At 38.9% G+C, this 25,411-nt stretch overlaps 2 protein-coding genes and 1 long non-coding RNA gene across 11 annotated transcripts; 2 read left to right on the top strand and 1 right to left on the bottom strand.

The window, feature by feature from the left end:
• Positions 1 to 5,345: 5,345 nt before the first annotated feature.
• Positions 5,346 to 8,542, bottom strand: LOC133733722 (uncharacterized). The gene is made up of 3 exons (XR_009857849.1): positions 7,498 to 8,542; positions 6,718 to 6,794; positions 5,346 to 6,006 (listed from the first exon to the last, which is right to left on the bottom strand). It is a non-coding gene; the product is annotated as an uncharacterized LOC133733722 (long non-coding RNA).
• Positions 8,543 to 16,455: 7,913 nt separating this feature from the next.
• On the top strand, positions 16,456 to 22,350 carry LOC133733528 (proteinaceous RNase P 2). Of its 9 annotated transcripts, none has more exons than XM_062161154.1 (9): positions 16,456 to 16,609; positions 16,987 to 17,106; positions 17,724 to 17,791; positions 18,185 to 19,119; positions 19,992 to 20,093; positions 20,186 to 20,361; positions 20,588 to 20,708; positions 21,245 to 21,313; positions 21,839 to 22,350. In XM_062161154.1, the coding sequence occupies exons 4-9, from the start codon at positions 18,220 to 18,222 to the stop codon at positions 22,079 to 22,081; spliced, it is 1,611 nt and encodes a 536-aa protein (XP_062017138.1). In that variant the 5' UTR covers positions 16,456 to 16,609; positions 16,987 to 17,106; positions 17,724 to 17,791; positions 18,185 to 18,219; the 3' UTR covers positions 22,082 to 22,350. The 9 variants fall into 9 exon arrangements, with proteins under 9 accessions (XP_062017138.1, XP_062017133.1, XP_062017139.1 ...); XM_062161149.1 differs by having other exon boundaries at positions 17,445 to 17,791; XM_062161150.1 differs by having other exon boundaries at positions 16,517 to 16,609; positions 16,918 to 17,106; positions 17,445 to 17,791.
• Positions 22,351 to 22,662: 312 nt separating this feature from the next.
• Positions 22,663 to 25,153, top strand: LOC133733527 (putative disease resistance RPP13-like protein 1). Its single transcript, XM_062161147.1, has 2 exons — positions 22,663 to 23,543; positions 23,673 to 25,153. Exons 1-2 carry the CDS (start codon positions 23,501 to 23,503, stop codon positions 25,151 to 25,153), a joined length of 1,524 nt encoding a protein of 507 aa, XP_062017131.1. The 5' UTR covers positions 22,663 to 23,500.
• Positions 25,154 to 25,411: the final 258 nt, after the last annotated feature.

Genomic DNA, 25,411 nt, shown 5'->3' with positions numbered 1-25,411 from the left:
GCTCTTCTTCCTCTCATCATGCTTAACAACTTTCATAACTAGCACGAAGTCTGAAAATGACCGGAAGGGGTCGAAAATTACCTTGAACAGTATGAAGGTGGCCGGAATTTTCCAGAAACCGGCGAGAAACTGCAGAAAACGGCGAGCTCCAATTCGACGTAAAAACGTCAATTTAAGGCTTCGATTCCTTCTGAAGAGTTGTTAAGAAACTCAAGAAGAACTCACTGGTTCAAGAATCACAGAAAAATATGGTCTGTAGCTCGAGATATACCGATCGAAAGCTTCTGTGGTCGGAAAAATTCCAAAATTTTGCAGAATCCGGCAAGGCTCGATTTCGACGTCAAAGCTTCAATTTCAGGCCTCGATGCCTTCTAGAGAGTTGTTAATAACATCAAGGGGAACCCACTGGAAAAAGAATCAATCAAAACGATGCACTACAGCTCGAGATATACCGATCGAAAGATTTTCGTTTCGGATTGAAAACTTACCGAGCTCCGACGAACGTGAAACCGGTCACTCTAGGTGCAATCCTCCTAGTATGATGATCAGCAGGTTGAGGGGAGTTCATGGAGCCAAGGATCGGAAGTTTTGGTGGCCGGAGCTAGGAGAAAACCGGCGTTGACCAAAATCGAGCTTAAATCGGACCGGGCTTGCCGCCGCCGCTACAGGCCGCGCCGCCGTGAAAGGCTGCCACAGACAGGTGCGCAAGGACCATACGAAGCCAATGGAAGAAGTTTGGTGAGGATCGGTGGCCGGAGGAGGAAGAAATCGTCGATCGAAGTTTTGGAGGCGATTTCCGGCGGGGAACTAAAATCGCAGCCGATTTTCCAATTTTGGAAAAATCTGTTTTTATTTTTGGAAATTTCCAAAAATGGAAGCTTTATACTAAATTAGAAACTTTTTCAAAAAATCATAACTAATTCATACGAACTCCGATTTTTGCGTTCCGCATATGCACGCGATCGTATCGACGAGCTCTACAACTTTCATGAAGAAAGTTTTCCCAAATTTTGAACGTATAAAAAGTCAACTTTCGCAAGCCCCTAAATAACGTTCGTTTTTTCGAAAATTAATCGTTCGAACTAATTCCACAACTTCTCCGAGCCTCGTACTCGCTCCCACTATCGTGAAATCATTTCTAAAAATCCACGGAATTTAATTTGGATTTTTTTTCGGGGTATTACAATCTACCCTCCTTAAAGAAATTTCGTCCCGAAATTTAAGCGTAAGTCAATTCCTCTCAATTAAGGTTGACCTAATCATCGAATCTCTATCAATCCCAAAGTTGTAGTAATCTACAAAGCCACAGCCCTTTGTATAAAAATACATTCCTATGGCCACTAAATCCTTTCGTCACGATGTAAATTCACAAAACAACTGCTCAACATCACACCACATCAATTACACAAAATCATCACGTGGATCATCACAGAGATCATCACTTAGATCTTCACAGAGATTATCTCATAGATCCTCACATAGATCATCACCCTGTAATGGCATACAAGCACAGTAAAGACTCCCACAAAGCGTTTCGCTACTCCATTAGCATCACGGTAAATCTCTATAGTAAAACTTAAGCATGCACTATTCTACACAACAATAGAGATGCATCACTCAAAACAAATCATCCCCAAAAGTACACCAATAAAATATGTCACCCAGTGATGATGACGTGGGCTTGCTCAATCCTTGGGCTAAGCATTAGGGCTGGCCAATTGGGCCGAAGGAACCGAACCATTCACATTTCGAACCGGCCCGAACCAATTTGGGTTTAACATTTGGGCCTACCATTCGGGCCGAACAATTGGGCTTAACATTTGGGCCTACCATTCGGGCCGAACAATTGGGCTTACTATTTGGGCCTACCAATCGGCCCACCGACTTCCAGCTCGGCTACGGTATGAAATTGTACATACCGTAGGTATACCGTATATATGTATGCATACCGTACAGACCGTATATACGTATGCATATCGTACAACTGTATATATGTATGCATACCGTACAGACCATATATACGTATGTATACCGTACATACCGTATATATGTCCGTATATCAAGCATATACGAGATCCAAAAATATTTGTAAGAGGTAAGGTTCGAACTCCCGACCTCGAACACGAAGGTTTTGCTCCCAACCACTGAAGCAAGAGCTGCCTTCATTAATATATGCCCACGTGTTATATTTATTATGTCATAAGCGACATAAATAAAATAACGGGGAAGGCAAGGTTCGAAACCTCAACCTGCTGCACAAAACTTTTGTCCCCAGCCACTGGAGCACAAGCTGTGCTTAATATAATGTGTACAAATGTTATACTTATTATGTCATAAGCGAACATAATAAAAATAAACGAGAGGCAAGGTTCGAACCTCTGACCTCTTGTACAAGAGCCTTGCTCTTCAACCACTAGAGCACCAGCTGCTCTCGTTACTATCCATGCAACTTCTTTTATTTATTCTATCATAAGCGATAGAATAACAACAAACTGTCGGTACACTCCACGTGCCACGACACGTCTCTTCCGTGATTTACGGAAAGCAAATCACTTTCGGCTAAAGCTGTCTGCCACAGCGTCTCGAGGTTCGGCCTGTCCCCTTACACGCTCAACACGCGCCAACAGCTTTTCCGGGTTTCGGGGCGACTTTAATCCAACGCGTGGATTCAAATTCTGAGATCGTTCATCCAACGGTGGAGATCTGCTCACCTTGTTCTATAAATAGGTGCATTCTGGAGAAAAACTGTTCACTCCAAAAGAAAAGAAATTTTCTTCCGAGCTCAAGTCTTTCTCTCTCAACTCTTCAGCCTTTCTCTTCTCAAATCCTTTCTTCATCAATTTCGATCCTTCTCTTCTGATCTTCTCTCCCATCTAGTTGATTCAATCCCATCTTTCCTCTGAACTTTCAGATCTTCAATCTTTTCCTCCAAATCTTCAATCCTTCTTTCTCAGATCTTTTCTTCCATTTGAAGATTCGATCTCATCTTTCCTCTGAGAATCTCAGATCTCCAATCACCAGTTCAACAACTCCAATCCTTCTAACAAAATCTCCCTCAAACACTAAACCATGTATTCCTCGATTTTCACATCCTCTCACTCCATGACCCAAGAGCCACGAACTCTGCAACTAATGGAGCTCCAAACCCCGCAACAAATGGAACCACAACAACAGCAACCAACAGAGGAGGGAGGAAACACCCAAGCAGCTGGAAGTAGTGCCAACATGGATTTCTGGCGAAGCCGTACCAGGTGGATTCCTACTCCAGAACAAATAAGAATCCTCAAGGATCTTTACTACGTCAAGGGATTTAAGTGCCCAACTACAGAGCACATTCACGAGATCTGCCTCCAGCTGAACCAGTATGGACATGTTGAGGGTAAGAACATTTACTTTTGGTTCCAGAACGTCAGGGCTCGAGAGAAGCAGATGAATAGGTGTAATCAGGCTGCTCCAGTGCCCATGGAAACTAGTTCTCTTGGTACTGGTGGATCCATTGATCTCAATTTTGGGTCCACTGGTTCTACTGGTGCTGGTGGATCCATCGACATCAATTTTGGGCCAGCTGGTGGATCCATTGACATCAATTTTGGGTCCACTAGTTCTACTGATGATGGTAGATCCATTGATCTCAACTTTGGTTCCACCTATTCTACTGGTAATGAAGGATTTCTTGATTTAAATTTTGTTTCATATTCTTCCTCACACTTCAACACTAATACCAGTACAACTCTTTTGGCACAACAGGAGGACAAACATCCCTGCAACAACGAGGAGGAGATCACCAGGAGGTTCAAACTCTTCCTCTGTTCCCCGTGCACGGCGAGGACGTCTTTGGTAACCTGAAGGCTACTTCCGAGGAAGGTAGCGCTTTTGGTTACTATTCTGGTGGCTCAGGCGGTTACCACAGTGGCTCAAACGTTTCTCTTGAGCTCAGCCTCAATCCATCCGGAGCTGCTGACTAGGCTTAGTATAGCATGGTCCTCGTTTTCCTTTTTTTTTTTTTTTTTTTTTTTTTTTTGTAATGTAAAATCAATAAGATGGTGTGCATGTTTTCTTTTCTTTTTGTTTAACCAACAACAACACCAAGGATCGAACCTTGGTCACCCAATACTATTTTCAAAACCATAAACAACTCTACTGCACACATCTTTCATAATGATGCAATAAAAACAATCACTCAAAAAGAATCCAACAATCAATTAAGTCGCATCGAGGTCTAGCTAGTATCCTCTGAGTCAAACCAAACACAACAATTTCATCGATAGGATTAGGGATTTATAAAGCTAAACACATCCTGAGTTAGCTAGGAAAAACCCACGTCTTTAGAGTTACTCTTACAACTCTTATAGAATCTCGATAATTCCATCTATCAATTGCTTCAACAAAAACTCACCACAATTCAATCCCTAACATTTAGCGATTCAGAATTCGAATCAAACTCCATATCACATAGTAATTCACTTGAACCACTATGGATACCTAACAAAGTCACTAAAATCAATATCCGAAATTGCGTTTAACTATATCACCTAAAATCAATCACCAAAGGCACACACTCTCATCCAACATCATTCACAAGAACTGATTCTAACTCTCCCAATTAATTACACCAAAATCAACTCCATTGCAAAACTTTAAGTGTCCCGCCTACTTAAACTTAAAACACACAACAACTTCAAATTCACTGCAGTCCATCTCCATACTATGATCCAAAACTTAAGAAAACTAGTTCACCACACAAAGGCCACAAAATTCCATTTCATTCACTTGAACAAAACTATATTCACAAGTCACGGTCAGGTCATCAACCCATGGTGTTCAAATGAATAAATTTCAAATCCAGTTTTCCTTGTGAATCGTAACGTATCGTTCCAAAATGATGCAAGCAACATCAACCACGTATATAAGACACATCTCGCGAACTCAATTCAAATTCCGAATCACCAAAACTACTACTAATTCCAATTCTACCAACAATCCTGATTCTGAAGGAATTATAGTACTCAACGACAACCCAAAACAATGGTCTCTCATCTCTAACCATCGAGCACAAAATAAAATTCTTGTCTCGCACCTTAAACTCTGCTTAACAACTTACAAGCACAAGGAAGAAGTAACCACAATAATTTCTTCCCTAACCTCAACCCTACTAACAAACTCCACAAGGACATCTCATTACAAAACAAGATATCTATTATTTGACATGTACATCTCATCCAAAAACATATGTACGTCTAACTTAAGAAGGTAAACTTCTATCAATCAATACTCGTATCCACACTAGGTACGTGCAAAGATCCACATCATGCCTTCATCCAAACACTTCAACAATCAAAAGAACCTCATTTCCATAAAACAATCCTCGTTGACTTAACAGAGTTGAATCAAGAGGTTCCTATTCCTCAAGGATTGTAACTCGCGGCCACTGAACTTATTCCCATACGAACCTACAAGACAACTGTAAGGTTCTAAGTACAACCCCTTCGAATATCCATCACCTAAGGAGTATAGTATGCTTGGCTAATACTTGTATAACACTTAAAACACAGTATAAGTCAAATACAAATTCATATTAACCAAGTCAATACTATAGGGAAGGTATTCACGTTCCTAAAACGACCTAGCGGCCTAAACAACTCCCAACACTCACGCATACCCAATGACTTAGCCAATACCGAAGAGCACACGATGGGGATCCGCTGCAGCCGGGCCATCACTCGGAAGGTATTGACACATCACCAAATATGCACCTTACGCTCTGATACCAAACTGTCACGCCCCGAATTTTGAATAATAAATTCAAATCCGAAACATGAATAATTACAATTACAAAATCCAAATCTCGAAACTTCGAGTTCATTATTACAATTCACTCTCACAAGCAATATTGTAAAGCTCAAATGAGCATAACACACCTCACAACGTACAATTGCTGTAAAACTCTAACAATTGCTCTAACCGCACGATCACCGTCCTGGTTCTCCTGTCCTGTAGGATTACCCGCTACACAATTTGAATAGTGTACCGGGAGTTGCAACAACACAAAACCCGGTAAGCTTTTTACAGCCAGTATGAGTAAACAAGAAAGAACTGTTGATTTAATAAAATACATTTCCTTTAACTCAAGTATAGAAATGTAGAAACATCACAATTACAATGATCACCACAAAACCACTTCACTTTCTCACTCTCTTATATATATAAATATATATATATATAAATATTATACACTTATGAGTCACTCCCCGTTACCCTCATAAGGTCACTCAACATTTGGCAGACAGACTAGAGCTCTAACTGATCGTTTCCACCTACCCGGCGCGAGGGCGTGGTTCACGATTTAATGCTATTAGTTTCCACCTACCCGGTACAAGGGCGTGGTTCACTAATAGATGTCATGGTCACCCCCGTGACCTATTGATCTCCACAGATCAATATATCTCAACAAATCAACAATTTATTGTTTCTCAACAATAAATTTAATACCTCTCACAATATTGTTGCTTTTCAACAATAAACTCAACACAACCATAACAGTACATAATATCTCACAATTTCAACAATACATATTATTTCACATAAATAATATATATATAGATAGACATTCACACAGGAATGCCCATTAATACCAACTATAGTTCACACAATGACGACAAAAAATAAATTAATTAAAAGTACTCGGTTCGTAATATGAACCACGTGAGGTTTACTCACCTCGATAATCCCGCTGCGTCTTCAATTCCGCTCAAAATACGATCCATAATCGTCCACTAACTCAAACCGTCAATCACCTAGTCAGATACGATCTTAACTTAGCAATCATTCATAAACCACACATATACGGAAATCCAACGGTCGGATTCTAATTTAATGATGATCCAACGGCCAGATCGAATTTATATGATGATCCAACGGTCGGATCCTCACGGATCGCCCTTAGGATCATCCTCCAAAATTATCACGAAGATCCAACGGTCAGATCTTCTTGAATCACTCTAACAAACATCTCCTCAAAATTATACGAAAATCCGACGGTTAGATTCTCACGAATCGCCTTCCGAATCACTATTTCACAATTATACGAAGATCCAACGGTCGGATCTTCGCCCATGACCACACAAAGCCACTGGGACAGTCATAAGATCAACATAACAAAACTACAAGTCCATCGGACGGTCCGATCTTCACAGATCACAAATCGAACGATCGAAATCGATCGAAATCGTAAAATTCATAACTTAATCATACGATATCCAAAAATTGCTTATAATATATCGAAATGATCGTATTGAAATATAGAATCTGAAAATGTACAGAAACCATATTTTTGATCCCCGGAGGTGGCCGGAAAGGGCCGCCGGAGTTAGTGGCAGAGCCGCCGCCAACCACCACCAATGGTGTCGGGGCCGGGCTGCTCTTCTTCCTCTCATCATGCTTAACAACTTTCATAACTAGCACGAAGTCTGAAAATGACCGGAAGGGGTCGAAAATTACCTTGAACAGTATGAAGGTGGCCGGAATTTTCCAGAAACCGGCGAGAAACTGCAGAAAACGGCGAGCTCCAATTCGACGTAAAAACGTCAATTTAAGGCTTCGATTCCTTCTGAAGAGTTGTTAAGAAACTCAAGAAGAACTCACTGGTTCAAGAATCACAGAAAAATATGGTCTGTAGCTCGAGATATACCGATCGAAAGCTTCTGTGGTCGGAAAAATTCCAAAATTTTGCAGAATCCGGCAAGGCTCGATTTCGACGTCAAAGCTTCAATTTCAGGCCTCGATGCCTTCTAGAGAGTTGTTAATAACATCAAGGGGAACCCACTGGAAAAAGAATCAATCAAAACGATGCACTACAGCTCGAGATATACCGATCGAAAGATTTTCGTTTCGGATTGAAAACTTACCGAGCTCCGACGAACGTGAAACCGGTCACTCTAGGTGCAATCCTCCTAGTATGATGATCAGCAGGTTGAGGGGAGTTCATGGAGCCAAGGATCGGAAGTTTTGGTGGCCGGAGCTAGGAGAAAACCGGCGTTGACCAAAATCGAGCTTAAATCGGACCGGGCTTGCCGCCGCCGCTACAGGCCGCGCCGCCGTGAAAGGCTGCCACAGACAGGTGCGCAAGGACCATACGAAGCCAATGGAAGAAGTTTGGTGAGGATCGGTGGCCGGAGGAGGAAGAAATCGTCGATCGAAGTTTTGGAGGCGATTTCCGGCGGGGAACTAAAATCGCAGCCGATTTTCCAATTTTGGAAAAATCTGTTTTTATTTTTGGAAATTTCCAAAAATGGAAGCTTTATACTAAATTAGAAACTTTTTCAAAAAATCATAACTAATTCATACGAACTCCGATTTTTGCGTTCCGCATATGCACGCGATCGTATCGACGAGCTCTACAACTTTCATGAAGAAAGTTTTCCCAAATTTTGAACGTATAAAAAGTCAACTTTCGCGAGCCCCTAAATAACGTTCGTTTTTTCGAAAATTAATCGTTCGAACTAATTCCACAACTTCTCCGAGCCTCGTACTCGCTCCCACTATCGTGAAATCATTTCTAAAAATCCACGGAATTTAATTTGGATTTTTTTTCGGGGTATTACACATACCTTCCTAATAAGGGCATTATAATTTATCGCATATCTGCGAGTTGTCACTTTAATAAGACAATTCTCCCGTCATTAGGGGGAGAAATATTATGAAAAACGATATGAATTGGTGTGTGATATTTATCCACCATGTCTTATTATTATCTTAAGAAAAAGTCTCAATCAATTATGAGAAAGTGACACTTATTAAAGACAAGTTTTTGACCTAAAAATTGGTTTGGGCTCGCCACCCACTAATGGATTTCCAATCCAAATTTTTTGCACACATATTTTGCGAATGGTCAAACTAGATGGTCTTCCCGCCGTTAGGGGGAGGAAACACTATTGTAACGGCGTGCATTATGTGGGATATATCCACCAAGTCCAATGTTTTAATCTCCCTATAAGGGAAGATTATACAAGCCCTATAACACTCGTTATGAGGTTATACAAAGATCCACATTCTTTAATTAATTTGTCCTTGAGAGACAACAAATGCCCTAAAAGAGGCATGGGTACCTGATATGAATAAGCTTATTATAGCTAATGCATGCATATATTTTGAATGTGTGATAGATCTCTAATTGATGATCATTGATGATATCTCATCTGTAGTTGCAACTAAATATCATCAAGGGTTATATACTACCACGTTTCATTGTGTCGACAAATCATACTATTGGCCAAATTGGAAAGAGGCAATTCCAATGATTTTAAATATTGTAAACGTGATGATATACTTGGACTTTATCTACCCTAAAAATAACAAAGGGTGTACTAAAGTGAATTGAAATCACTATGACACAATTCTCTTTATAGAGACATGGGCATTCTTCTCCAAGCGACAACTTTTCTATAAGTACAGTGTTACATACAGCTGTTATATTGACGAGAGGCTTATAGCAGGTTGTCATGATTATTATGAAGATCTTAAAGACAAATTGCTAAAAGCAAATCCCCAAATCCTATGTGTCATTATAAGCATATTGCTTAACCAAATCCTTAATGGATTCATATTGCCAAAGGCAAGTCCATGAATGAGTGAAAGAGCTTAAAGCTCACTCATGGAATCAAAAGTCTAAAACTCATACATACTCATTCAATTAAGGTCAAAGTGACTTATTGCCTCAATGAGTACTATGACAAGACTAAGAAATCGAATTCGAATCATACTCACAATGTTGCAACATATTCTAACTTTCGTGAAGTTATGAATTTATCTACAGCTCATATTGAGCTTATATGAAATTATCAATCATAAATTGATATCTATGGCTAAGTATGTCATACATAAATTTCAATGCTCGGAATATTGTATAAAGGTAAATGTGTCAATTGTTGTTCCTTTATATTGTTATTCTTTAACTAATATATTTATCTATAATTTGAGCATATGAAATTGGTTCTACTTGAGGTAAGATTTATTATCATAGTTTTTATTGGTATTACCCTAACCTTCGCAGGAATTGCAATTCATGATGAGTCCCCTTTTATGCAAAGCACACATAGTCTCACCTATGTAATCGACACACCATATCTAATATACATGGTGCATGTATTTTATTACATACATGATTGAAGCTTGCAAAAATCAGGGGGAGATTCTCATCAGGGGGAGCATTCAAAATATGCTACCTAGGACATATGCGCGTTGTACTCTTTTTCTCCTTCGACCAGGGTTGTTTTTGTCCCACTGGGTTTTTGTTACCTGGCAAGGTTTTTGACGAGGCAACATTAAGCGCGTCCAACACCATATCATTTAGTGGTGAACATCCAAGGGGGAGTGTTATAAATATTATATATATGTGGCTGTCTACTGTAAATACTCATTAGTTATGTCTTTATGATGTAAACATTACTCATATATAAAGGGGTCTAATGAGAATGAAATATACACTTCTATCTCCTCCTATATTATGTTTCTCTATTCTATCTCTCTCTAATTCTCTAGTTTATAACATATATATATTTTTTGGTAATGGAATAATTTCATTAAGGGACAAGCCCAAAAAAAATGGCAAAAGCTCAGGCCCAAGATACAAACAGAAAGGGAAAGTTCATTTCCAACTAAAACCAGACTGGAAATAGGGAATGGAAATGCAACCTAAATCTGGAAAGAAAAAAGCTCTCTGACACCAGTTTAATGCTCCACCACGTGAGGGCAAGGTAGCCCATCGTTTCTTAGAACCTGTATCAGGGATGGTGGTGGCTGATCATTGCAAAAGGACCCACTGTTCGGATGGCAAGCGCAGCTGCGTTATGAGCGGTCTGATTTGCTTCACGGGGAACCAGTCTTAGCTAACTCATCCTACTCCATGTTATAAGATGCTAGAGACAAAAAAAAAAAAAAAGGATTAAGACATGAAAGGACCAAAGTACCCTTCAAAATATGTCAGCTGGCAAACGTCGCAGCGGAGTTAACGGCTCTAGGTATTTATGTTGGATTGGGGTCAAAACCTCAAGTACCATTGTGATATTTTTGAAACTTAAGATACCAAAGTTACTAGTGGGTCAAAAGTCAGACACTGTTTGCAGGATATTCTCTTTAAAATAACTTATGGTTGAAGGCTAAATTTTTCAGTGCTACGGTCAAACCATGTCATCATTCACACGTGGTTTGACTTCCCAATAAGATACATACACATGTGCAAAATAATACATCAGCCACCAAACAAAAATTTTAAACTTTTCACCGTTTAACAAAGTGTTTTGTCGTTAGCATACATATAAGAAGAACTAAGCAATTGTAGACCTATTATTTGAGATCTAATTACTCTTCAGTTCAATTTCTTTTCATCTTCTCAATCAAAAATCTAATATCCAATCAAAAGTTTTTATTTCTGGGTAGGATTTCAAGAGCAGATTGAGATTGAGATCTGGGTGTAATACCCCGAAAAATCCAAATTAAATTCCGTTGTTTTTTAGAAATGATTTCATGATAGTGGGAGCGAGTACGAGGCTTGGAGAAGTGGTGGAATTAGTTTGAACGATTTTATTTCGAAATCGTACGTATTTAGGAGCGTCTCAAAAATTGACTTTTTATACGTATGGAATTTCGGAAAACTTCCTTCATGAAAGTTGTAGAGCTCGTCGATACGATCTCGTGCATATGTGGAACGTAATATTCGGAGTTCGTATGATTAAGTTATGAATATTTGAAAATTGGGAATTTTCTATAAATAGGAAAAATATCTGATTTTTTTCATTAAGGACGAAAAAAATCTGATTTTTGCGGAATAGTCCCCCCCTCTCTCTCTCTCTCTCGCGCAAAACCCTCCCACCCTTGCCGACCCGCCGACCCGACCCGACGCCAGCGGCGCCGTCGCTCGTCCTCCGGCCACGACCCGGCCCTCCCCGAGGTCGCCTCGAGCCGTCCAGCCGCTCCCTGCCACCGCCTTGCCCCGCCGCTGCCCCCAGATGGAGATCGAAGACACCCCAGCCATGCAAACCCGACCAGGCCGGAAATCCCCGATTCCGGCGTTGCATGGGCCGATCGTTCCCATTTTCGTGATCTCCTCTTCCCCCTGATCATCCCCATGTAAGCCTTTCATCACGATTTTGTGTATAGAACGCTAGATCATGGTTTGACTTTTTCGACGTCCCTGATTTAATCTGAAATCTGATCGGACGCACAGGATTAATCCGACTTCCAAGCTTGATCTAGGACGATCTAGGCCAAACCAGACTTAGCTCCAGGTATGGAAGTCGATCACCCTTTCATTTTGAACCAGTTTGTAGTTGGTCACTTTGCCATCTGAGGTGGTTGACCGGCGTTGACCGCCGCGTTGACCGCCCACTGACCACCGCTTGTGGCAGCGCATTCGACCATATTTTGAATTTTTATTATCTAGGCTATGTTCTACGCATCCATACGAGCGTTTTGATATATTACAAGGTTAGGTTAGAAAAAGTTGATAAATAGTGGATTTACGTTTTTACGTTACTATTTAACGTTTTTACGTTTTATCTTAAGTTTACGATCTGCGAAGATCTGACCATCGGTTTTACTTCAAATTTAGATATGTTGATCGTATGACTGTCCCGATGACTTTGTGTGGTCATGGGCGAAGATCCGACCGTTGGATCTTCGTATAATTGTGAAATAGTGATTCGGAAGGTGATTCGTGAGAATCTAACCGTCGGATTTTCGTATAATTTTGTGAAGATGTTAGTAAGGACGATTCAAGAAGATCTGACCGTTGGATCTTCATTATAATTTTGGAGGATGATCCTAAGGGCGATCTGTGAGGATCTGACCGTTGGATCATCATTAAATTAAGATTCGACCGTCGGATCATCATATAATTAGAATCCGACCGTTGGATTTCAGTATATGTGTGGTTTATGAGTAATTTACTAAGTCAAGATAGTATCTGATTAGGTGATTGACGAATCGAGTTGGTGGACGATTCAGATGGATATGTGGCTTTTAGAAGACGCAGCTGGAATTGGAGGTGAGTAAACCTCACGTGGTTCATATTACGAACCCAATATATTTAATTGCTTTATTTTGCAATCATATGAATTATTGTTGATGTATTAGACATTCCTGTGTGAATGTCTGTATATATATTATTACGTGAAATAATATGTATTGTTGGAGTTGTGTTGAGTTTATTGTTGAGAAACAATATATTGTGAGGGGTATTGAGTTTATTGTTGAGAAACAATATATTGTGAGGGGTATTGAGTTTATTGTTGTGAAACAATATATTGAGAGAGATGTTGAGTTTTATTGTTGAGGAACAATAAATTGTTGTGATCTGTGGAAGATCAATAGGTCACGGGGTGACCATGGCATACTATCAGCGAACCACGCTCTCGCGCCGGGTAGGTGGAACTGAATAGTATTAAATCGTGAACCACGCTCTCGCGCCGGGTAGGTGGAAACGATCAGTTAGAGCTCTAGTCTGTCTGCCAAATATTGAGTGACCTTATGGGGGAAATTGAGAGTAACTCATAAGTGTCTATATATATATATATGAGAGTGAGAAAGTAACGTGGGTTTGTGGTGGTCTTGTAATTTAATAAATCAACAGTTCTTTCTTGTTTACTCATACTAGCTGTCAAAAGCTTACCGGGTTTTGTGTTGTTGCAACTCCCGGTACACTATTCAAATTGTGTAGCGGGTAATCCTACAGGACAGGAGAACCAGGACGGTGATCGTGCGGTTAGAGCAATTGTTAGAGTTTTACAGCAATTGTACGTTGTGAGGTGTGTTATGCTCATTTGAGCTTTACAATATTGCTTGTGAGAGTGAATTGTAATAATGAACTCGAAGTTTCGAGATTTGGATTTTGTAATTGTAATTATTCATGTTTCGGATTTGAATTTATTATTCAAAATTCGGGGCGTGACACTGGGTTTGATTGATATGGATTTTAGGCTTTTAACTTTATTTTTATTCTCATTGCTTCAGTTGTTGTTCTCCTTTCGATGGATTTCTCTGCCGCCGCTTGAGAACTCAAGTGCTCTATCATGTGACAAAATCAAAGGTAAGATAATGAGAAGATGAGAAAGAACAAAAAAAAAAAATCTCCACAGTTTATCTTATGAAAAATAAAACTTTTAAAATACAATATAAATCTGTAACTTTTAAAGTTTAACATGACAGTGATGTGATTTTTTCAATTTTATGATAACGGCAACAGTTTGTGTTAACAACAAAAAGTGTAAAGTTTGTTGCTGTGGCTCAGGTGTACTAGTTACACACATGTCTTTTTTTGGGAAGTCAAGTCACGTGTCAATTATGACATGGTTTGACTGTAGCACTGAAAAATTTATCTGGTTGAAGAGCAAAATTTATTTTGTTAGGAGAGTGCAGTTGTCTTATCATATCACTTCTCTTTATTATAAACTAGCCCCGTCAATTGACTTTTATTTTAATTTTTTTAAATTAAAAAATTTATCTCTCCTAATTTTAGGAAAGTTTCTCCTTTTTTCGTGGGAGGTATTGCAATTTTTTGAAATATGATATAGTCAATTAACTATCATATCCTTATCTAGAAATAATTTATTTATTAATACCTATATTATGTGAGGGCATATATGGTAGTTCAAAAATTTAACCATTCCCTCAAGAATTGACTTAATTATATAAAATAGTATTCATTTTTTTTCTTTTTGATAAGAGGCTCGTGGAATTGACGTGAGGGGGTAGGGATGGCTATATTTTTGGGATCGAACTCCAGGCGAATATGAAGCGCATGGATACAAGTTATGCCTTGGAATGAAAGACAATTCCGAATCCACTTTGTCTACGAACAAGGAAGCTATAAGTAATGCAACTATGAATCTCATGGAGAGTCTCCTAGTTGATGATAGTAGGCACAATTCAAATTATCTATGCAGCTTTAACATCTCATGGTCATCGTAATTTAAAAAAAAGAATAGCCTATTCCTCTGTATCTCATATGGGTTTCATAATTATAGGAATTGGTTCTATAAGCAATACAGAGCTCAATGGGGCAGCCCACTTGTTTCTCGAGAAGAGATGGGAAACATGCTCAATTTCATTAATTTGATTGAATAGTTGACCCAACTCCTTGTTGTTTGAAGAAAACCTCCTCTTCAATTGGTATTTTTTTTCACGAAAAGCAAACATGAGATAACAAATCCAGTCTTTCAGTAAGATTTTGAATAGCTGTCCCGAATTCAAGTTGAGTATGTTTCGCCTCTTCCTCTGAGAAAGACTATCAAACAATTCCTAATCATGGTCCTTGTGAATCGGATCATTCATATAATATACAAAAAGAAACTCCGGATATTTAATATATTTCTCTTTGAATGAGATCTCAATTCCTGCTGAAATCTTAACTGTTTATTCTTAGTTATTTCATTAAATATGATATAAATGTAGAAAAATTCAACTATAGAAACGAATAAGAATGGAAAATCTAATTTTCAAAAATATTTCATTTTTGATATATTAATTTAGATCTATTTATCAAATATATGTTTATCAATAATAAATATCTTAATTTGTTTAATTAGAGACTATTATTTTTGTACTATTCTATATTTAATATTTCATTCGGATCAACATGAGAGTCCAACTACATTGCATTGCCATAATCCATGTTGTATATTTGAAAGAGGTTGACCCCCTTACTTCTCTCATGTTACAATCGGAGTCCTGCTGAGCCCCCCTTTATCCTCGGTCCACAGAGACAAAATGTAAGACTGGTGCCAACAGTTCATCACGGAAGAAAGGACTCATTGAGCCGAGATCACAAACTAATACTAATCTAATACTAATGAAAATGCTAATATAATAGAAAAGAATTCAATTCAGTGGGATCTTTCATTCACTTTTTTTTTTCCATCAAGAACGTTTTATAAAACTTTTGGACTTCCGAATTTGGAGTATTCTTTCTATTTTCACGCAATTCACATTTACAGGGTTCAAACTAGCATTCAGAACATTCTCAAAAAAAAAAAAAAAAAAAAAAAAACTAGCATTCTGAAAAAGAAAATAAAGGATTAAAGACTTTTTTGTAATTTAAAAAAAAAACAAGGATTAAAGACTTTTTTGTGTAATTGAAAAAAAAAAGAAAAAGAAAAAAAAGGGATTAAAGAGTTTATAGATTGAACCGAACCGTCTTCATCATGCTTCCCGCTCTACTCTGAAACCCTAGGGTTGAGTCTACCACAGTTTTCTCTCTTAGCGATTTTGAATCGTTCGGAATTCGTTTCTCTGAGCGCGTCTGTTGGTTTTGCCTAGGCCTGGCATTTAAACCCGCAACCCGCAAACCCGCACGGAAAAACCCGCACGAACCCGTCCAATTATTAATCTGGGCTGAGAAAAACCCGCACGCCAAAAACCCGTAAATTAACGGGCCGTGCCGTGCTAGACCCGTTAGGCCCGTCGGAACCCGTTAAGTTATTTCTGAAAATTAAAACCCTTTCTGCCTCTTTCTTTCAGCAATCCACTCTCTGCCTCTCTCGTAGACTCCATCTCTCTTTCTTCATCCAAACCCACAATTTCAGAGTGAGAGAATCTGAGCTGGGATTGGGTTCTGAAGGTGCCATCTCTGATCTCTCTCTTTAGTCTCGGTTTTTGCTTTGTTTCTTCTTCTTCTTTTGATTCAGTTTGATTCTGGGTCTGTGTTGGTGGTCAATTCTGGTGAAAATTTTTAGTCTTTTTTTTGTTTTTGTTGGAGGGTAATGTTATTGGTGAACTGGGTTTGATGGGATGTGGATTGTTGTTGTTTTGCTTGGGTTTAATTTATTGTTTTCGGGTTTGAATTAGGGAAATCTTGTGGCATCGTTTTTCTCTCTTATTTTCCCGATTTCAATCTATATAATGCTTCTGTCTAAGATTTCGATTTAGAGAGAGAGGTGGGTTTTGTTATGCTGTAGAGCTTTGAGACTTCTGTTGATTGAGTCCTTGATTGATAAGGTGGATTTGTCGGAGTCCGAAGCCGAAGCTTCATTGGAGTTCTTGCTGAGTGATGCTAATGAGGCTTTGATTAGCGCCTTTCTTGTGTTGTTGAGAGCCAAAGGAGAGACTTTTGAAGAAGTAAGTAATCTCTTAAAGATAAGAACTTTAGAAAGAAGTGGCATTGTGAGTTGGATCATGTTCTGTAAATTGTATTTTTATGTGGTCAGCATTCTCTATTACTCTTGTTTGTGACTTCTGAAAGCAGTCATGGAAGGCTATTTGTTCCTCTCAATATGTGAAATCGGTTAGCTTTGACATTTGAATTTGGAAGGCAACTTAGATGCTGGATTAGTTTTAATACTAGAGCTAGTCATCTTATTCATGAAATTGAGCGAATGTCAGTTCACTTTAGATTATATAAAGTTTCTGTACTTAATAAAGATGATGTTGTGGTTTATAATGTTGCTTAAAATCAGGAAAACTGAAGTTTGCTGTCGCATTAAAAAAAAAAAAAAAAATCTGTTAACGGGTTTTTAACGGGTTCCAACGGATAACCCGCAAACCCGCCGGGTTTAGCCCGCAAAATCCGTTAACTTAACGGGTTTTTATCGGGTCGGCCCGTTAAAAACCCGGTCCGTTAACAACCCGCACCGTACCCGCACTATACCCGCACCGTTAGCCCAAAACTTTTGCCCGTGGCGATTGCACTCGGAGTCCGCTCTTGTTGAATGCGCTGGGTTTCCACCGATTTGCAGGGCTTCCCCTCATCTCTCACTCCCGTCTGTTGGTTTCCTCGATCTTGATTCTCTTTCCCTCTTTGCTTGTAAGTATTTGTTATTTTCTGAAAATTTCCCTTTTTTTTGTTTTTTTTCTTTGGAATTTTAGTTTTGTCTATGTTTATGGATTTATGGAACTATGTAATCCCCTAATGGCTAATCTGTAGTGAATTTGTCTCCAATTGACTAATTTTTTTTTATTTCCAGATTTGGGGTTTAATGAATGAGGTTTTAGTCTGTAGTCCAATTGACTAGTATTTGCTCCAAATTTGGGGTTTTAATGAATGGTGTTTAGTGTTGGGGTTTGAGCCATCAAATTGTTGTGTGACCTGAAATAATTTGTGTTGTTGTATCTGTTTTAGATTCTATATGCATTGTTTTCCTGCCATCAAATTGTTTGTCGAAACTGCCTTTGACGAAGAAAACAAATTTGCCTATAGGTTCAACCAAAACCGATTTCTAAATTCGGACATTCATGGGAACCCCAAAGAGGAAGAAGAAGCAGACCCCAGAGACCCAATTCCACTCTTCCCTCACTTTCTGCTCAAAGAACAAGGACTTAAGCAGCGCAATCTCGCTGTATGAATCCGCTGTTTCGCAGAATACGCGGCTCAACCAGCACCATTTTAACACCCTACTCTACCTTTGCTCTAACTCTGTCACCGACCCGTCCCTGAAGCAATTGGCCTTGGAATATGGCTTCCGCGTGTTTGATCACATGTCGTTGATCGAAGTCCTCCCCAACGAGGCCACGATCACCGCTGTTGCTCGGCTCGCTGCGGCGAAAGGTGATGGTGATTATGCTTTTGAGCTGGTGAAGGGTATGGAGAAGTATAGTGTATTGCCGAGGTTGCGCACTTGCGATCCGGCATTGTTTTGCTTTTGCGAGAAACTGGAGGCTGATAAGGCGTATGAGGTGGAAGAGTATATGAATAAGGTGGGAGTGAGTGTAGAAGAGCCTGAGATTGCAGCCTTATTAAAGGTGAGTGCAGAGACAGGAAGAGGGGAGAGGGTTTATGATTACTTGCACAAGTTGAGGAATGCTGTGAGGTGTGTTAATGCATTGACGGCCAAGATCATTGAGGATTGGTATCGTGATGGAAGGGCTAGTGAAGTGGGTGAGGTGAATTGCGACTCGGGTAGGGTCAAAGAGGCGGTTTTGAGGAATGGAGGAGGGTGGCATGGGCAGGGGTGGGTTGGGAAGGGGGATTGGGCTGTGCAGAGAGCCAATGTGGATTCTGACAGCAGGTGTTGCTCCTGTGGTGAGCATTTGGTTTGTGTTGACATTGACTGTGCAGAGACAGATAGGTTTGCGCAGTCTGTTGCTGCTTTGGCAATGGAAAGGGAGGTTAAGTCGAATTTCAGTGAGTTTCAGGTGAGCCAAGATTTTTTGAGCTGTCCATTTTGCTAATATTTGTTTAGTTTACTAATTTGAATTCCTGTGGTGGCTAGAGTTTTGAGTAACACTTGTTATCCATTCATTATGTCAATTGTTTAGTTAGAGGTGGTGTTGGTTATAGGATAAGTAAGGGATTTTATTAATTAAAATTTGAGGAATTTAAGCAGAGTTTGAGATTTCCGCTGACAGTGATAAATGTTTTATAGATGCTGGTTCCATGAGTCTTGGTGTCAGGTCTTTCTGGTTTCTGATTTTTATTGATGGAATATGCAGTAAGTGAGATGCTTGCAGTTTATGACATAGTTGGATGTAGAGGCACAGATTGTTAGATTTACAACACTTTAAATGTATCCATGTGTAAGCCCTGATATTTGCCTTTTTTTTATTAGTACAATTGATATGCTTCATAAAAAAATAGAGCCTTTTGCCCCCTTTTTCTCTAGTGGTAATAATGTGGGTGGAGCACGAGTTCATTCTTGTTGCTGGGTTATGAAAATTGAAAATGGGAAGATAAGATATATATGAGATGTTACTGTGAATCCTTAATGTTCCTACTATTGGAAGTTATGAAAATTGATACAGTTGATTGCGTGGGCATAAGCTTTAGATGCTGTTTCGTCATTTTTGTTTGTCTCGGCAGTTGGTCTCTCGACATTTGTTCGTTAAAAAAATTCCACTTGAGAAAATTTATCGAGCGAGTTAGAGTAGTTGAGGGCAAGAAGAAAATGAAGTAGCAAAAGCTATGTATTTTATACATTCCATTTCATGAAAATTTAGTTTTAAAACATATCCTAATTGTTCTTTCTTCTGGTTTCTCATTTGTATTTTTTCCCCATATCTAAATAAAGGATTGGCTGGACAAACATGCTGATTATGAAGCTATTGTGGATGGAGCTAATATTGGGCTCTACCAGCAGAATTTTGCAGAAGGTGGATTCAGTCTTCCTCAGGTTGCATAAGCTCTTCTTTTGTGTTTCCTTCCTTTTTATTTGACCTTCAGTCACACATAATCATGACATTTATTATGTTCTCTATATTGCAGCTTGATGCTGTTGTGAAAGAATTGTACAATAGAAGTGGAGAGAAATGGCCACTTGTTGTCTTGCATAATAGACGTTTTCGGTCACTTGTGGAAAACCCTTCCCACAGAAAAGTGGTTGAGGAGTGGATGGATAAAGGTTTTCTTTATACCACACCAAGTGGCTCAAATGATGACTGGTATGAACTTGCATTTCTGTACCTTCTGAAACTTTATTACTTGTTTCCTTAATCCGTGTTCAAGGGCTGTGCTCTTTCAACCTGTTGGGCAGTCTCTTGTTTCCATTTCTTTTTATTATCTCTTTTAAATAAATAATAATGATAATAAAGAAACACTAGATATGCACATATTAACCATTTTGATGAAAATATTGATCTATGAAATACCTTTTCTCCTATGACTCAGGTATTGGCTTTATGCTGCTGTGAAACTCAAGTGCTTGCTCATTACAAATGATGAAATGCGAGATCATATATTTGAACTTCTAGGAAGCAGCTTCTTTCTTAAGTGGAAAGAGAGGCATCAAGTATGTACTCTATGACACAACCTTGCTAACTTATCTTTGCATTTGTTCAAAACTTCTATGTACTTCTTTGAGGCTCATTTAATACGTGTCCTTTCTCAGTGTCACCAACATATAATTGCTTCTATTGCATGTCTCTTGTTATATTTATAGCAAATCAAAGGCAAAGACAAAGTCTGGAGTTGTTGGCGCACAGATTGTCCACTACGTATCTTTATTTTAGGTCTAAGGACATTACAAGCAGAAAACTATAGTTATACCATTTAATCCTTATTTTTTTGTAGTTCATGGAAGGGATTGCAGGAAAGAAAGAAAAAAAGAAATCTGTATTGAACTTTTTTTAGCAAGACTCCGCTCTACAATTAACATAATCAATCCAAATCGAGGAAATTTTTATTTAAATTTTTTATGGTCATATTTTGATTTTAATCTTTTAAACCCAATTGATAGATACTGGGTTTGCTTTAGATGTGTATCCAACTGATCTATGCACACTCTCTTTTATGTTGTAACTAACTTCTTTTGCATTCGGTTTGCAGGTACGATATACTTTTGTTAAAGGCAATCTGAAACTTCAGACCCAACCCCCATATTCTTCAGTGATCCAGGTACCTATTTCTATGTCATTGCAGTTATATCTGATAGCATGTTTGAAGATCTAACTATAATTGATTGATGGGGCAAAACACTGTTCTGCAATGTGGGGAACAAAAATTGTCAGTTATAGAAATATATAACTCATGAGATTGCAATAAATTTATTTTTGATAGTAGCTATATTATATAGATCAAAGGGGAGAGTTAGGAGATGTACATGTGAACATAACGTAAAGTATGCCCCTGAAATGTGGTGATTCTTATAGTTGCAGTTAGATATGTTCAATTATGTTCAAATGGCGCCTGTGTATCAGTATTGTCAGCCTTCGATACTGCAAGAGTGCTTAGTGTGTGATCCAAATGGTTTTCAACTAAAACATAATTCTGTAAGAAAATGATGACAGTCTTGAAATTGTAATGGAAGGCAAAGCATGGATTATTAGTGTATGAATGGTTCATTGTTTTGTAATTAGTGTTGTGAAAGCTTGATGTATTTATAGTTCTACTATAGAATATTGAGATACCAATCTGTTTCAGGAATCAGAAAGCGGATCATGGCATGTACCTGTAGCAGATGACAGCTGTGAGGAGCCAGCGAGAACCTGGCTCTGCATTACCCGGTCAAGTGCCTCTAAAGCTTCTAGTGGAGCTTTGCTATCTCAAAATGCGTTTCTGAACTCTTGCACATCTGAGTTAGTTACCAGTCACAACGATAAAACCACAACTAAGACGGGTAAAAGAAAAGAGAGGTCCCCATCTCCTTCCCACCTAATGACTTAACTCTTCCACCTGCTTAGTACCATTTGGAGGTGCGCTCTTTGTAATTCTAGTTATGGGGCTCATATCTGGTGGAGATGGTTGTGGCTAATAGGAGGCTGGTCAGGAGCAGCGGGATCACCTATTATAACAACGGCCTAATCTGTCTGCAACACACCCCAACTTTCCCTGTATGTCTCTGTTATGTTGTAACATACTGCAACTTTTGTAGTACACGTCATTCTTTATAGTCAGCTTAACAAAATAAAAAGAAAAGAAAAATTGAAGCTTTACGTGTTGAACTTTTAAGACGTGAAGCTTCTTTGATTAACAGGTTGTGTTGGTTTGGGTGAGAAATTGCAATAAGGCCATTCATATTTATCCTAGTTATTTGTCATGTGAGCAGGATAACATTTCGTTGCGTGCAATTTTGTTGAATAGAGATTGAAAGCTAATGCAATTACACTCCTTTTATTGTTATTTTTCATTTCTTACCTCGCCAAAGGAAAATGTAGTAGTCCTGAATCTGATCGAACATTTCATGGCTTAGGTTTGCTGGTGGTATGATTTTGGGCATGTTATCTCACTCAAAATGTCAGTCTGTATTCCTCAGAAAAAATGTCAATTCTGCGGTCGTGTTAAGAACGTGGTTAATTTTTTATTTTTTTGTTGTGTTTTTGTTTTTGTTTTTGAAATTGGAACATGGTTTATGTTTATTAGTAGAATAAATAAGGGAAAATCTCGATCAAGGTAAAATGGGTGGAGCCGTGGAGGTGGCTTCAACATCAGAATGGATTTTAGGCTAAACCATCAGCGCATTTTAGGTGTGAAAGATGAAAAATTATCTTGTTGCTTTCCAGCAACTTCTCTGCTGCTAGATGGCATAAGTGAAAACACTGACGCTAGTTGGAACAAAGAAATTGGTATGATAACTAAAGTCTATATAGGTAGCGTAGCAAGCAAGGACAATACAAAAAATTGTCATTATTGGAGTGCTGACACTTATAAATGAGATTGGATAAGTCATTGGTTACAGTCGGGCCAGCATTTATCTGTCTGCTTCTATTAAAATGAGAAGACAATTTCTTTGAACTGTTTTTCAATAAGAACTGTTCTATCAAATCATCAATCTATCTGCTCTGAAGCCGAAACCAAAGTAGAAACAATGGCTCTGGAGGTCGTAGGTGGAGCTTTTCTCTCTGGTTTATTTCAGGAAATATTTCATAAGATGACCTCTCGGGAGGTCATGGACTTCATCAAGGGGAAGAAGCAGACCAAAGGGTTGCTGAACAGGTTGGAGATGACACTGCGATCTGTTAATGTTGTTCTGGATGATTCTGAAGAGAAGCAGTTAAGTAGCTCAGATGTGAAGGAGTGGCTGGATGAGCTAAAGAGGCAGTCTTCGGTGCTGAGGACCTGTTGACTGAGATCAAGACAGAAGCCATGAGGAGAAAGTTGGAAGCTGAACAATATGGAAGTAGCACAAGTAAGTTACAAAAACTCATGTCTTTTTTCTTTCATGCTTTCGATGAATCAGTAGACCCCAAGATAGAGGAAATTCTTGAGAGATTAGACTTCATTGCTAGCCATAAAGATGCCCTTAATTTGAAAACAGGTGCTAGGCACAGACTCTCAATGAGAGTGATACTCCCTTCTACTTCTTTGGTAGACGACTCTGGTGTCTATGGAAGGTATGAAGACAAGGAGACCATTGCTAAGTTGTTATTATCGGATGATGCTAGTGGCAATAAGGTAGGGGTGATTCCCATCGTGGGCATGGGTGGGATTGGAAAGACCACCCTAGCTCAGCTCTTGTACAATGATGCAAGAGTGAAACAACATTTTGATCTCCAAGCATGGGTTTGTGTTTCAGAGAATTTTGATGCTGTTAGAATAACACAAACAATTTATGGGTCTGTTACTTCAAGCAACTGTGCCATCACAGACCTAAATCTACTCCAAGTTAATCTCAAGGAGGCTTTGATGGGGAAGAAGTTTCTCTTTGTTCTTGATGATGTTTGGAATGAGAATTATATCCACTGGGATGTCTTAAGGTGTCCCTTTGAGTTTGGGGTGCATGGAAGTAGGATCATTGTCACAACACGAAATGAAGGTGTTGGATCTATGATGGGTACTCTTCCAACTCATTATCTATTGCAAATATCTGAAGAGGACTGTCTGTTATTATTTGCAAAACATGCCTTCAGAAATGCAGATCTTAGTGCGTATCCAAATCTAGAAGTAATTGGGAAACAAATTGTTAAAAAGTGTAAAGGTCTTCCTCTGGCTGCAAATTCACTTGGAGGTCTCTTGTGCTCTAAAGTGAATTTGGAAGAATGGGTGAAGATATTGAAGAGTGATATATGGGAATTTGCAGATAAAGGGAGTACCATTTTACCGGCTTTATGGCTAAGCTATTACTATCTGCCTCCACATCTCAAGCGTTGTTTTGCTTATTGTTCAATATTTCCCAAAGGTTATGTATTTGAAAGATCACAATTGGTATTTTTGTGGATGGCTGAAGATCTGTTGCAACCCAAAAACAAGAAATTAGTGGAAGAAGTTGGAGAGGAGTACTTTGATGAGCTAATTTCAAGGTCTTTTTTTCAACATTCATCAACAGTTTTGGATGGTTTTGACCTTATTAGTGATTTAGCAAAGTCTGTATCTGGAGACTTTTGTTTTAGGTTGGAGGAAGATGACAACTCATTTGACATTTTGACCAAGACTCGTCATTTTTCATATATGAGAGATCGTTGTAATGGGTTTGAGAATTTTGAGGCTATACATGAAGCTAAGTATCTGCGCACCTTCCTGCCGCTACGACTAACAGAGTTATGGAGTGAAAGATTCCAAATGTTGGATAAGGTTCTACATGATCTATTGCCAACACTTCGGTGTTTAAGAGTGCTGAACTTATCAAGGTATGACATAAAGGAGTTGCCTAGTTCGATTGGTAACCTGAAACATCTAAGGTACCTGGGACTTCTATCAAAAAGCTACCTGATACAGTGTGTACTTTGTGTAATTTACAAACTTTGTTGTTGTCGCATTGTGAAGCTCTTGCTCATTTGCCAGCCAACTTGGGAAGACTGACAAACTTGCGCCATCTTGATATTGGAGATGTGGGAGGTACAAATTTGGTAAAGATGCCACCACATATGGGCAAATTGAAAGATCTCCAAATGTTAAGTGACTTTGTTCTAGACCAACCTACTGCAAGGAATGAAATTCTAGAGTTAAAGGAGCCCAAGCATTTGCATGGAACACTTCGAATTTCAGGGATTCAAAATATTGCTAATGCTGTTGATGCTTTAGAAGCCAAAATGTGGGAAAAGAACTGGCTCACCTAAT

This window comes from Rosa rugosa, chromosome 2, assembly GCF_958449725.1.
Source record: "Rosa rugosa chromosome 2, drRosRugo1.1, whole genome shotgun sequence".
Taxonomy (NCBI): Eukaryota; Viridiplantae; Streptophyta; class Magnoliopsida; order Rosales; family Rosaceae; genus Rosa; species Rosa rugosa.
Note: the sequence above shows the minus strand (reverse complement) of the source record. Positions and strands in the feature narration are given on the sequence as shown.